This window comes from Gallinula chloropus (assembly GCF_964237585.1).
Source record: "Gallinula chloropus genome assembly, chromosome: 1".
Classification (NCBI taxonomy): Eukaryota; Metazoa; Chordata; class Aves; order Gruiformes; family Rallidae; genus Gallinula; species Gallinula chloropus.
Genome location: NC_140085.1, coordinates 97,874,988 through 97,889,112, shown reverse-complemented (window position 1 = coordinate 97,889,112; position 14,125 = coordinate 97,874,988). Strand labels below are relative to the sequence as shown.

The 14,125-nt window shown below is 36.9% G+C and overlaps 2 protein-coding genes across 2 annotated transcripts in view; one reads left to right on the top strand and one right to left on the bottom strand.

Annotated features, from left to right (window-relative positions):
- The window catches only part of ARL13B (ARF like GTPase 13B), a gene marked incomplete at both ends in the record, with an annotated part of 42,050 nt that overhangs the window by 24,007 nt on the left and 3,918 nt on the right, over window positions 1–14,125 (bottom strand). The window contains one exon of the mRNA XM_084263197.1: window positions 13,301–13,550. Within this exon, the coding sequence (XP_084119323.1) occupies window positions 13,301–13,550 (250 nt within the window). The remainder of the gene's footprint in view (window positions 1–13,300; window positions 13,551–14,125) is intronic.
- STX19 (syntaxin 19) lies at window positions 3,175–4,050 on the top strand (the record flags this gene model as incomplete). The annotated part of the gene is made up of 1 exon (XM_084263208.1): window positions 3,175–4,050. One exon carries the CDS (start codon window positions 3,175–3,177, stop codon window positions 4,048–4,050), a length of 876 nt encoding a protein of 291 aa, XP_084119334.1.

Sequence of the window (14,125 nt, the reverse complement as noted above, 5' to 3'; positions counted from 1 at the left end):
TTGAAGCTACAGTTTAACATGCTAATGCTTTCCTGTCTACTGATTTGCTTCATCTTTACTGCAGTCAGTCTCTTTTAACTCAAATTTTCCAACCTTCCATTAAAAGAAAAAAGTCTGATGAGGATGTGCTAGGTTGTGTACTTTATCACTTTAGAAGGATCATCCTTTAAAATCTTTTTTTGAACTTAGAGGACACAATAAGTTACTGGAGTGCTTTCAGTCCACATATTCCCTTTACTCAAATCCAAAAGAATCGGCATATTCTCCCTCTATTGACAAAAACTTCAAGGAACTTTCATCTCAACCAAAGAAAACAGGATGTGCCCCTATACAGATACACAAACATGCAGGACACCCGCAAGGACTTAGTACACGAATAAAGCTTGTTGTGGAACACAAGAAGTCAAGCCAACAGTTTCCAAGGCTATCTTTGTCACAAAGGCATCCTTATTTACTTCAAACCAGCATATGCTTCAGTTGCCAGTATAAGCAATCCCATTATTGGCAAGCACGCTGAGCGGCAGGTTTTGAAGGCAAGCCCAATAGGACATAAGATATGAAAGGGGTTCAATTGCTTACATTCTACCCTTCAGTGAGACCATTGTTTAAACAAGAAAAAAAAATTCTTTAACTGCAACCTTAAATATTTTTGCTTACTTCTTTGCAAGTCTGATACTTGAGAATAATTGCAGATTTGCAATTCTGTTGCTTTTCTTTCTTCCCAAGGAATACAGCTATTTCAAGACCAATGCACCCAAAACAACGAAAAGCAGACATCAGTTGTTAATGGATACACAAACTGAAGATGAAGCCTAGTACAGTTCTTATGCTCCTACGTTTAACCTCTTCATGTGGGCAGTTACCAGTTTTTCATATGATTAATATGAATAATTGTACCATGTTCTGAAGGAACAACTGTGTATGTATTTCAGAGCTTTTCAGTGATTATGTGCATTCTCTTAGATACAAGAAAATCTTGCCACCTGACATCATAAGTATTAATGCTGCCCTTAGAACTTGCTTTGAATCACAGGCTTGTCAAGCCATGCTAAATTAGCATGGGTCAACAGATGTGTTAGGCTATACTAAAACAGCTTTTCTGCTCACTTCTCTGAAGCCTTGTTTAGCACTCCTGGCTCCTTTCATGTGCCCCAGACTGAACTTCCCCTGCAGCAGTCTCAGTGGAGCTGAGCACCTCTGAAACACTCCTAAAGAATGCCATCTTGAAGAAATTGCCAACTTCTGCTGAGGAGAGATACACAGCAGGTTAGGCAACGAAGAGGAATTATTGTAACAAAATAAATACATGTTGCATTCTCTCAACCCCAAGGTAGTGTCATCCAATAAATTACTTGCAAGCTTGCCAGATCACAGATCTCAGTACATAACTAACTTCTAATGACTTCCATGCTTTTTGGATTCTCTTGATGTGAATCAACAAACACTAAATTCAGATATTAAGGCATTAAGGGAAAAAAAAGAAGCTGTAAGGAAATCCACACTAGGGTAAGAATATTACCATTCTCTCTCATGATTGATCTCCGTAGCATTGCAAGGTTTATTTTTCAGCTAATCCTCCTGCAGACAGACAGTTTTAAGTCTGTGGAAGACATGTTCACATTGTTTAACTCCTTGATTTATATTATGCAAAATTCTATTTAGGAATTTTAAATATGCATCAGGGATCAGAGATACCACAGCAGTATAGTTGATATGTAACATGTGTTACATGTGTTCAAATGTAACAAAAACCTTAGCAGTTATTAAATATGTATCCTTTTGGATACTATTGAAAAATGTTGCACTGCCTCACCAAAAATTAATTTTACAAAAATCTTTAGAATTGGGTTTTAAGAAGAAACGCATTTATAAACCACTAATATTTCAGAAGACTGCCTTTAAACCTCTGAAAACAGCCAAACGATTCTACTGTACTGTTTAACATTTATGCTTGAACCACCCTTTCATAGATACAAATTTGACTTAACCAGAAGTCCTCTAAGTAAAAATCCCATAGTCTTCTAGTCCTGAACATTTTACTTTTTACTGAAATTTTCCATTTTTAGTCATAGTCCAAGAAAAACACTTTGAAGAAAACATTTCCTCCCCTATAATTGAAATAGTTGAACTAAGATATTTTCTAAAGCATACACTATAAATACCTTCTCTTAATTGTATCTCCAGTAAACCTTGCACAACAGTTAGGGAAGAACACAGAACTAAATCTAGTTTTTTTATTAAATAAGAAAATTTACTGCATTGTATCTGACTATGGTGTACAAAGTACATTTGTTTAAATTTTATGAAGCCTGAAAATGACAGCATAAGAGATAACAGTAATCAAAAAAAAAGCTTAGAAAAATCTTCAAGTTGCAAAATTAGTGATATGGATTCACCTCTATGAAAACGCAGACATCAAAAGAAATGTTTTTTTTTCATGCTAAATCATTAAAGTTCTGTTTTGCTTTGCTGAAGGCAAATGGAGAAAGATATTTCAGCAAGACTAAAAGCATAAATTAGCTTATTCGTGACAGATCTCTGATTCATTAGATAGTCTGTCTCATAAGCTCAAAAGCTGAAGTGTGGGTTTCCTACTGAGAATCCAAAAATGGAGCAGCAGATTCACTTCTATTTCCAAAAGATTTTAAATTGGTTAGTTTTCAGCAAATAAGAAGCTGTGATAAGAATTTGAGTTATTTCTCTCTTCCACCCCAAAATCGAAGTCCTCTGCACATGTCACATTTCTCATTGTTCTAAAGTTTGGTCCCTATGTGACAAATCCAATACAAAAGTGAGCTTGGTCTATAAATTACTGTATGTGAAAAAAAGAAAAAATACTATAGTGAAGAAGTCAAGGGAAGGCTGCTAACTGTACCCATCCAAAGATAATCATAACCTAAAGCTTTCAATTTAAGCCCTATAGAAACTGGATTAAACACCACCTACCTTTTATATTTGTTCAGAATACCTACCATTTCCAATTCACTGCTAATTTTACTTTACTTTTGTGCAGAGGGAAGTAGCTCTAATCTCCAAAACCTCATGTATACACATAACTGCTAACACTGATTGTTGTTATGCTTTGATTACAGTGATACAAGAGAAAAGAAGATACTGCTGTTAACCCCCTGTATTGCCAGAGGTGACCCTGAAACAAATCTGAACACAAAAACCATGAGAGACCGCCTCCAAGAGTTAAAACTGAAAGCTAAGGAGCTACAGGTAGCTGGAGAAAACAACGGTTCAACTGTACAAGAAGAGGAGGAAGAGTTTGAACAGCAGGCCATTATTTATGAAAAAGAGCCCATAACTGAAAGGCACTTGCATGAAATCCAGAAGCTTCAGAATGAAATTAATAATTTGGTGGAGGAAGTTCAAAAATTCAGCCAGCAACAAAAAAGCCTAGTATCTTCAATGAGAAGATTCAGTGTTCTTAAAAAGGAATCTAACATCGCAAGAGAAATAAAAATTCAAGCAGAGCACATACGGAAATGTTTGGATGAACTGTCAAAAACAGTGAAAAAAGCTGAAAATGAACATGGTCCATCACGTGCCACAGTAAGAATCCTAGCTTACCAGTACTCTTTCTTATCCCAGCGTTACCTACATGCTATGCTCTCATACAACGATGCTATAACTGCTAAGCAAGAGAAATGCAGAAGATTTATTGTCCGTCAGCTTGAAGTAGCTGGTAAAGAGGTATCTGAGGAAGAAGTCAACGACATGCTCCAACAAGGAAAATGGGAGATTTTCAATGAAAATCTGCTCACTGAAGTCAAAATTACCAAAGCTCAGCTTTCAGAGATTGAACAGAGACACAAAGAACTAGTCAATCTGGAGAGCCAGATCAAAGACTTAAAGGAACTTTTTATGCAGATATCACTTCTGGTAGAGGAGCAAGGGGAGATGATCAACAACATTGAAATGAGTATGAACAACACTCAAGAATACACTCAAGTATCTACAGAAAAATTTGGGCTTGCAGTCAAGTACCGAAAAAGAAACCCTTGCAAAGCAATATGCTGCTGGTGTTGTCCATGCTGCAAATGACAGAAGAAACAAACTGAAATACCAAAGGTTCCTATTTAGTAAAGTGATCTTGTTAAGCAGGCTCAGGATCTCTCTATGGCTTCATTTTTCTTCCCATTTCCTCTTCCACAGAGCTCTCAGGAAAAGCTGCACCTATTTTTCCAAACCAAGTTAGAAGAATGCAAAGAATTTTATGGAAAGAGTTTTCATGGAGACACATGAACTAAGGGAAAAGAATCAAAGGGCAAAAATGACATTTTTTGTTCTTCCACTCAAGCTAAAACAATGCGGAGAGAAACTACCTGTGCTTGTGGAAAGCACTGACAATAGTGTAACCTCAAAGACAGGACTCTTAATAACAGTTTGGTTACCTTTTATTTATAATTATATTTATAATTAGTATTTTTAATTGCCTTGTGGATTTTTAACACTCACATTTACTTGATTTAAATTCTAAGTTGTTTTTTTTTTCCCAGGAATCTGAAATTCTAGAAAAAAGCCTACACGTAAAGCAGACTTCACTAGTAACACTGCTGGATGTGATGCTTAATCCAAACAAGAAGTCAGAAAACTGTTATCAAGAGTGGTTCAATACTGCCTCTACAGGAAAAGTTACTTACAGGCTTACTTTCCTACTTGACACCATGAAATAATGTTCATGTTACAGTAGGCCAGTGTTCATTGTCTTATGGAATGCAAAACAGACACTGGGTTATTTATTTTACTATCAACATGCTGTATTTCTTACAACTAGGTGTTGAGCAGAAGGCCACATCACCAAACCATTTTTTAGCAGCTTGCTAAGAAGCCAACCTCCATTAATAAACTGCCATTTACATTATTCAACTACATGAATAAAAATGAATAGGGCAAACCCCTACCAGGTAAAGATAAGGGAATATGATACTTTATTGCATGGTGATAAGGCATGTTCTTACTGCTGCCTAGCCTACCTAAATACACAGTTGCCTCTGCAGTCTCACCTTAACTAGTACAAAAAAAAAGGGGAAAAAATGTAATTTTTTAAAAATAGAACTGTATCGTTATAAAAACAAGTGTAATCTAGAACCAAAGAATGAGGGGGACATCAAGATCAACCTATTGCTCAAATCAAGGCAGGAATTTCCCTGGTTGCAGCTCTTATCCACCACTTCTCATCCTACCACCATGACACTGAGAAATGCCTTGTTCTGTTACCTTCACACCTTACCAATAGGCAGCAGGAAGATCTCTCCCTTAGTTTCTGCATCCGAAGTCCAAACAAACACAGTTCTCTGACTTTCCTCAGATGTCACGTGCTCCAGTACCTGAGCGGTGTGGACTCACTATAGTATTATCAACATCTGTTTTCAGAGTCTTCTTGTAGTGGGAACTCCAGAACCAGACATAGTACAGGACATGCATTTATTTGTACTACTACAGGAGTGGTCAGAAGAACCAGTTAAGGGTTTCTAAACCTCTACGTGGTTCCATGAAATTCTGCTAATTGTAGAAACCAAGAATCCTCATCAGGTAGGTATGCATGACAGATGCCAAAAGTATGAGTATATGAATGCCTCCCCCGAGTAGCTAAACCAGAGCAGCTAGCCATTGACTCAACCTGTCCCTGAAGATAACTTAGATGTTCTTTATGAGACCGCTGAATTAGCAAAACAGGAACTATACCACTGCTTTGTTTTGCAGCAGCAGCAGTTATTTCTGCAGTGAAGAGAAGCAAGCAGATGCAGAGTGCAGTGCATAGACTCAACAGTTGGCTTCTGCCCCGTACCCAAACCCTTTTGGAACTGAGTAAGAAATACAATTTAACAGAAAATAAATATGCAACTGAGAAACAAGTTATTCCCCCAAAGAAATGGAAAAAACATCAGAACCAAACACCAAACCAGGAATGTATTTCTGAACTCCTGTATGCTCTGCAGTGCCACAATCAATACCACTATATCTGGATACAATCAGAGAAGTCAGAGCAAATTGCATTGCAGTTCTGCAAGACATTAAGCTGTATGTCTTTGATTTCTTTTTCTACTAGATGGGATTAATGTACTATTGAAAGGAACTAACAAATTCTTTTCATATTGCAATGTTTATAAATAATTGAATCCCTTCCAACCCAGCTCAAAATTGCAACTGAAATTAACTGTTACCAAAGTACAATCAGAGGTCTCAACTTTAAAGCGAAAAAGTTTGTTTAGACAGTAGCAACAAAAAATGACGTTAATGACACCACTGACACTATTCCATGAAACAGTCTCCCTCAACTCTTCATACATAGAAGCCACCTTTGCATTACAAGTCAGAGCAGAAACTAGCCAATAAGCAATACAGAGAGAAAAGTTGCTATGGCCAATGCGCTCTTTCATATATACCTATGTACATAAAGGTATATAATACACACAGAAATATGCACTACACAGAAACACCACCCTGTCTTCACTTCCAGTTTTTACTTTAAGAAAAAAAACCAGACACATAACAGATAGCCCTTTCCTTCTCTCCTGGGCCCTTAAAAAGAAAGCCAATGGGTACTTCTGTGAAGGATTACTGCAGCCAGCGTTAACAGCAGAGAAAATCAGAATACAACAAACATCACCTGTTCACACAGTATTCCCCATGCAGTACTGTTCACACAAGCATCCTTATCCAAGAGAGAAACATGTTTCTGGGACAGCCCTTCCTCTTCACACAACAGATATGTTTCTTTGGAGCAAACATGGTGTGAAAAGGAGTTGTATTTTAATCCTGGAAGAAAACCCAAGTTTCACTAATACTCAGAAAGACAGCTGCCTACCCATACATAAGTAAATAACTCAAGTAGTTTTCAGCCTTATAGCGGTTAGAAAATAGCAAAATAGAAATGCACATAACACACTGCACAAGAACTCAGAAGAAAACAGACTTGTGCAAAGCTTTTTCTTCATATGAGGTGCTATTAAAGTAATTAGTACTATCTACAAGTTACATTGATATCATGAGAATTTGATATTCAGCATTCAAAATGATTAAGAGGAGAAATTTTGCAGTAATCATTACAATTACTTTCCAGTGGGCTTTTTTAGTTACATAGTTGTACAGAAGAGCAAATTAAAGCAGAGCTGGCTAGTGTTCTAGTAAGAAGTGTGAAATTTCAATAGCTCTGATCCTTCATCACCAAAACAAGTAGCTTTCTGCTGAAAAAAAAATACCTGCCCAGCCATCTCCGTAGTGTAAAAATACCAGCCACAGCATATGGACAGGTATTTCCTTTTGCGTGTGTTTAATGTCAAAATATAAAAAAAGAAACCAAACACTCCCCCCTCTTAAACCCAAACAAACCTAGTATTTCCATACATAACGTTAAATCTAACTATTCTCTACATAATATTAAGTCTAACAAGGAAAGAAAAAAAATATCTAAGACTTGCGTACCAATGTAAGTCTTGAAAATGCTGACAGAATTGACCCATGAACATAAGAACTCTTACTCTCCACAACTTGATTTTCCCATACAAAACAGACTGATTAACTACTTAAGCACTTTGAGTGTTAAATGTAACACTGAACAGCAAAAACAATGCCAAATATAAACTTTAGTGGCTTAAAGTAATTTGTACTAAGAGTCAATAACAGCCAATGCCATCGGCACTGTAGGAAAATTGTCTTAAAATGATACTGCAACACCTGCCATGGGTGGTGATAGACAGTAAGACACCACATTATCAATTCAATTTGAAGCAAGAATCACAGAGAACATCATCAGAACTCTTACAATCCCATATTACTGTACTATGTTTTGTACCAATCTCATGCCCACATTGCACAATTCAGCCTATTTCTTCTGTCAGTGGTGTATCTTCTTATCAAAACATGCCACATACATAGGAGTACTATGGGATAAGGGCATCCCATAATACAATGGATAGGGATGGAAGAAAAGATGGCAAAAGGAAGACTGGGCCAGTGACTCCAAGTCTGCTTTGCTGTATAATGAGGACTGCATCTCAAAATCTTTAGTGACAGATCCTGTTTCTTTATTGTGAAATAAGATGCATCTACCCATGACAATTCACAGCATATCTTGCTGGCACTATTTATGGCATGAAGTTGATTATAAATAAAAGACATCTAAGATATGCAATGGCATAAATTGACATTAATTGCCAGTGCTTTTCAGAAAATTAGCAGATGTAAAACAAAAAAGGAAAAATCTTCAGGGAAATGTTCTGTTATTCAAAGAAATAATACATATAGCGTATTTACTAGGAAAAATATAGCATTTAAAGCCCCTCTTCCAATTCTGAGCTTTGAGAAAAAAGGTATTTTTTTCCAGAATAAAACACAGACATTTTTCAAGGACCTGTTCTTCTCCTGGGAAGATCTGAAAGTACCTGTTGTGGATATACTTTTTCCATATAATTAATAAAAGAACTGAGGGCCTCATTTGAGCACCTCGCTATAGATTAGGACTAAAACACTTTTACTACACATATCACAGTCCTAACCAGACAACATATCCAAAATTGTTCTCCCACTTCTCTTCCCCACCTTCTTCCAAATACACATATTGACTTAGTTGCTCACCTAGGTGATAAATTATAAACTCCACTGTCTTCGTGGACAGCACCAGAGACCAAACTCTGCTACCTGGAAAAAATAAAGGTGAGGACTGGCACCAGTGTATACTGTTCACAGTAGAGCTTTTGGAGATTAGCTTCTGGAGAAGGCTGCTCACACCTACACTACAGTAGTTGACCACAAACTCTTTTGGGCTGCATTTGACATTCCCCCTGCCCTTGGGACTTACATATATGAAACTACGTTGTTTTGAATTCAAACACACCCGAAATAATGATTGGTGCAACGCATCTAATGAAAGAATCGTTCATTTGGGACAGAGCATGAGGGCATGTAGCATGCAAAACCTGTTGATGCAGTGTTGGGGACCTGTTCTTGACTAGTAGGAGATGAAACAGGTATGGTCTACACCCTTACCATCTAACCAAACTCCAGTGTTTCACCAACACGTCCTCCCAAGAAGAGGAAGGACAAGCAACTTATTCTCCCCAAGAAGTAATAAGTGAAGCAGCTACCACATACACAGTATGGCTCATTGTGGTACCAGCACCCAAAGAACAATAACAAAAACAGAGGAGAGAGTGAATGACTAAATCTCTCAGTGTAGACAAACAATATAATTCATATGAAAAAAAAAAAGTTTGTTTACTTTCATTAAGATTGTGTGTCGAAGTGGATCACTGCTGAATTCTGTTCCCATTCTTGGGTTTTTCCTGTGTGTCTTGAAACTGAATGAAATCACAGAACACTGAAAGACTAGATAGAGCCATAATCAATCCTGCTATCGCTTAACAACAAACAACTGAAGAATATTTTTACTTGTATGTTACTATTTACCAGAGATGGTTTTACTGTAATGACCTGGACTCCGTAGTTATAAACCACATTATCTGGGATAAGGACAGTTAACTGACAAAATGAAAGGGGAACAATAACAGCTATTTACACTCACATCCAGTGATAACATAGAGTACCTTACCAACCCCCATGATTACAGAGTAGCAAGGACCAACCTGATACCCCAGCTGCACTCAGACTGTCCTGGAAGCACCCAGGAGCACCCCTCCACAACCAGCCCTTTATGGGGGAGTGATGCCAGGTGGTGTGGAAACAGCCTGGGCTAACTCAGCTCACCTGGACTGGCTGCCTGGGGAGGTAACCCCGGCCTGGCCAGAACCAGGACATGAAGGGAGGAAGAGAAAAGGAGAAAGAGGGTAGGACTTCAGGAACTTGTGAGAGAGGGAAGAGTATGCAAGAAAAGGTGAGTATATTAGGGAATGTGCTTATCCATAAGTGCATAATTATGCCAGTAGTATTTTACTTCCTCTTGGAATTGTTACTGAGCAGCCCATTTTCTAAAAGCATTCACCAACAGAACTCTTAATCCAAATCCTAATGCTCTACAAGTAAAACATAATGTAGTTCTGGTAAGTATTAATTTGCCTAACAGGGAATGAAATTTCTGTTTCAAGTTTCTCTTTTATATATGCTGAGGTAGTCTGTGGTATAAAAGCAGATTAGGAAGAGAACTCTGACAAATCAGAATTCTTGTCAGGTGGCAGCAATTTGCATCTCTACGATTGCTACATCTCTGGTATCATCTCTTTCCAAGTTGTGTTAACTAATAAGGAAAATACTACAGAGCACAGCCACAGATGAGACACGGGTAGCATGACAAGCAAAATGTTCCTTTAAATTGTCTCAAGAGCAATACTTTATTTCAAAGGTACACTTCTGCTGCCACTCATGACGATTTTACTTTTCTCCAGTCTAACTGGCAAAATTATTTTTGTCCAGATAGATGTAAGCCTAAAAATGCAAAACAAAAAGGTACTTCTGTCTTTTTGTTTATCTACCACAACTACACGCACCCAGAAAAAGGAAAGAAGGAGTAACCAGCAGGTTATTTGAAAAGCCAAACAGATGTTAGGTAAGCACAGTGATATGCCTGACACCGCATACATGGTAACTTCTGCTGCTGCCTTCAAAAGCCAGAAAGGACTTGTATCCAATCTTACAGAATATTTATAAGTATTTAAATGTACTTCTTTGTACAAAATACTGCATGTAGCAAGACTAAGGGTAAATAACATAGAATAAAATTTGGTGCTGACTGATAAAATATTGGCACATTGGTTCAATCTATGATTAAAAAGAAAGATGAATAATGAGGATAAACATTTTCATTGTTTCATTCTGATCAAGTCACCAACACCCCTTTCATCATTCTTCAGCATATACATGCTTTGAAGTTAGAACTCATTCCTTTTCATTCCTTTAGAGTTCAGTTTCTTTTGTTAGTTTTTAGGAAGCTAATTGGTAATTAATAAGGCTTAAACAAGTAAGACCTTTGTGTTTAAGCATACAAATAACAGGGAAACCTGTGCACCTACAGACAGCAGGGAGTAAACACATTACACCCGTTTTTCTGCTTCTCCTTTATTTCAAGTGCTGGAGGAAGAAAGCCGTAGTCCAGACCAGAGACATATCTGTGGAGTGTGGAAATCACAGACAAGAAGTCTTTCCTTTAGCATAAAAGTATAACAGTATTCTATAAGAAAATAAATAGATTGTTCTCTGCACTACAAAAGCATGGGAGAGAAGGGAATTATTTAAAGTAAACTTCTACTTTCCTGCATTTAATATTCAGAAGTCGCTGTATTTTTTTTTCAGTAAATGCTGGTCTTCCCACATACATGGACAAACTAAAAGGCATGAATTCGAAACTTACTAAGATATTAGGGAACTTTTTGCTACATGGATACTAAGTATCTCATTATTTATAACAAAAAGAAGAAACAAAAACTATCAAAATACAAAAGCTGAACATCCTTACAGGAGAAAAATATTTTCAAAAGGACTAACTTTCACAAGGAATGTGGAAATCTGCTGTTTCCTTTATTCTACTCTTGATGTGTTCTCATTTTCCAGTTTTAGGGACTTAAGGGGAAAAAAGTTTTTGTAAGTATGAGTGACAGGGAATTGCATATCCAACCAAAGGCATCTTCAGAGAAGTCAAGGTGCACAGGACCACTTAAACCTCATTTGCTAAGCACTCCATTTCTGTACCACAAATGCTAGCACCAACTGAGCAAGCCTTCCTGCCTTCCTGCTCCACAATGTATGCAGTGTTTCAAATACAGGGAAAAGTTTCTAGGGTTTATATGATTTGAGCATGTCAAGAGTAGTATAGCTACACCATGAACACGGACACCAAACAGAAAACAACGGCAATACAAGGAAGAATTCAAATTCTTCTTTAAAGGCTTGAGGCTCAATCAATTAGAAGGCAACAATCACTGTTAGACTCAGTTAATACACTCTGCATTCTGATTAGCTACTGACATGGATCAAAAAGCAGGATGAAGTCCAGGGAAGTGAGAGGGCTCTCTGCAGGTACAGCCAGCCACCCAAATAAACTCGATTGTGGGATTAGGGCACAGACACTTCTATGAAATAAAAACAGAACAACAAAACCCTAAAGTTGTAGTTATTTAAAAACACTACACAATTGTCAACTGTCATGGTTGCATTCTCAGAACAGTTTTGAGTTAAACTAGCTGCATTAAGTTAATTTGATTGTTATTACTTTGCCTGTAACCAATAACATTCAGATAGCAATGGAAGTTAAAACCTAATATTTTTTCACCATCTACACTATTAAGTTGCTGAACTACACTCCATTTGATTAAAATAGATTATCCAGATTCACCCTCAAACCACCAGAGAATCACTACTTCTTAAAAGAGGTTTCTCTGCTTAACGTTTCAGATTTTATGACATCACAGAAATGTTGTCTAATTGCTGCATTACGGAGGTCTTACGCCAAGCAGATATAAAAACATCATCCTAACAAAATGTTTTAAACTTTGATAGTTTGTTTTGTACCTTCAAAAGGCTGGTTGTCCTTAAAGACCTTTAATGTGGCTGAATTTAATAAAATATGTTATTTCCAAGACTTTACAAATCCTGGTTTATAAGCAGAAAGGTTCATGAATCTGTTCTGTGAAAGAATGCCTCTAGACCTTTTGAAACCTAAATTCTTTTTTTTATCTTAAACATATGCACTGGAACAAAAGGATGTGCCAAATACTATTATAGTAAGCCTTCTTTAATGAGATTTTCCTGACCACGTATCAGCAGCACCACCATGTGTTAAGCAAGCAAGACATTTATTGCTGAAGAGAATATTTGTATTGCAGAATATAATCAATCATTTATAATTTAAGTATCTGATGTAGGCCTAAACAGAAACAAAATTTTAACATCACAGTGCCATGCCAAACTTGCCAAGCTTTTAGCCTATCACACCATTTCAAGTAGCATTAAATTTTTAAAGAGTTAAAAAACCCAACTTACTATTTTTTTCCATTGGTAATGAAACAGGAGAGAAATAAATATCCCTGAGAATGACTAAGTTAGATCTAATGTCAGATGCAGTGAACACATTCAGTATACCATCATCTACAACTCAAGAGGGAAAGACAAGCAGACAAAGACAGACTGAAAAAGCTTTGTTCACAAGTGTGATACTTTGATTGGCAGAAACAAATACTTCAGAAATAAAACTAATTGTAACATTGTTTTGTACTAAAGTTACAGTATAATTAAGGTACTTGATACTTATTTATACTATGCATAAATTCTTCCTAAAGTGTATCAAAGTTCAAGACTTACAAATTTTCAGGTTACCAGGAGAACATTTATTAATATTACTTACACTAACACGGGTTTTCCTGATATCTTAGGACTGTTTAAAACTTCTATCATGGCTTGCTTTGTTTCTTCCATTCTTGCAACGTCACTGGAATCCACAACAAATATTACACCATAGGACTCGGCATAGTAATTTCTCCAGATATTTCGAATTTGTTTTCCACCTCCTAAATCAAAGATGGTGACTTCAAAACGTCCCTGTTTGAGGTCAACCTTTGAAAAACCAACTGTTGGAGCTGCATCTTCAGGAGACTCTGTCAGAGTTCAAAGAAGAAAGCCTTCAGTAAAATGTGTATTAAGGTATTTTAAAAGGATTTTACATTGTGATTTGTGCACCAAAATTCTTATTTTAAGAACATGAAGCAAACCTTCTCGGTTAAGTGACACCATGTTGCCTAAACACATATTTTTTACATTCAGATATTCCCTCTCCTCAGGTAATTTCAAAGCAACACACCAATCTCTCAACCATTCACTTCACATTAATTTAAGGCAGGACCACTGGGGGGTGGGGGGGAGCCCAAAATGCAATTTTTTAATATTTAACACCACAGTTAAATTGCAGTGATGTTCAGTGCACTGCAGTATTTACTTTCCCCCTCACTACCAATAGTCCCATCTGAACAGCATTTGCACAGCATTAATCCAAATCTAAGAAGGAAAAACAAACAAAGCAGTTAATGCATTACAACCTGGGAAGCTCTGTGCTCTGCCAAATTTATTCTTTATCCCTTATGGTTGCCAAACCAGCTTCAAAAGATCAAAACAAAGGCTGAGATGAAGTCACTAAAATCATGTTGTTCTGAGATGTAAACTACTTGATTCCCTT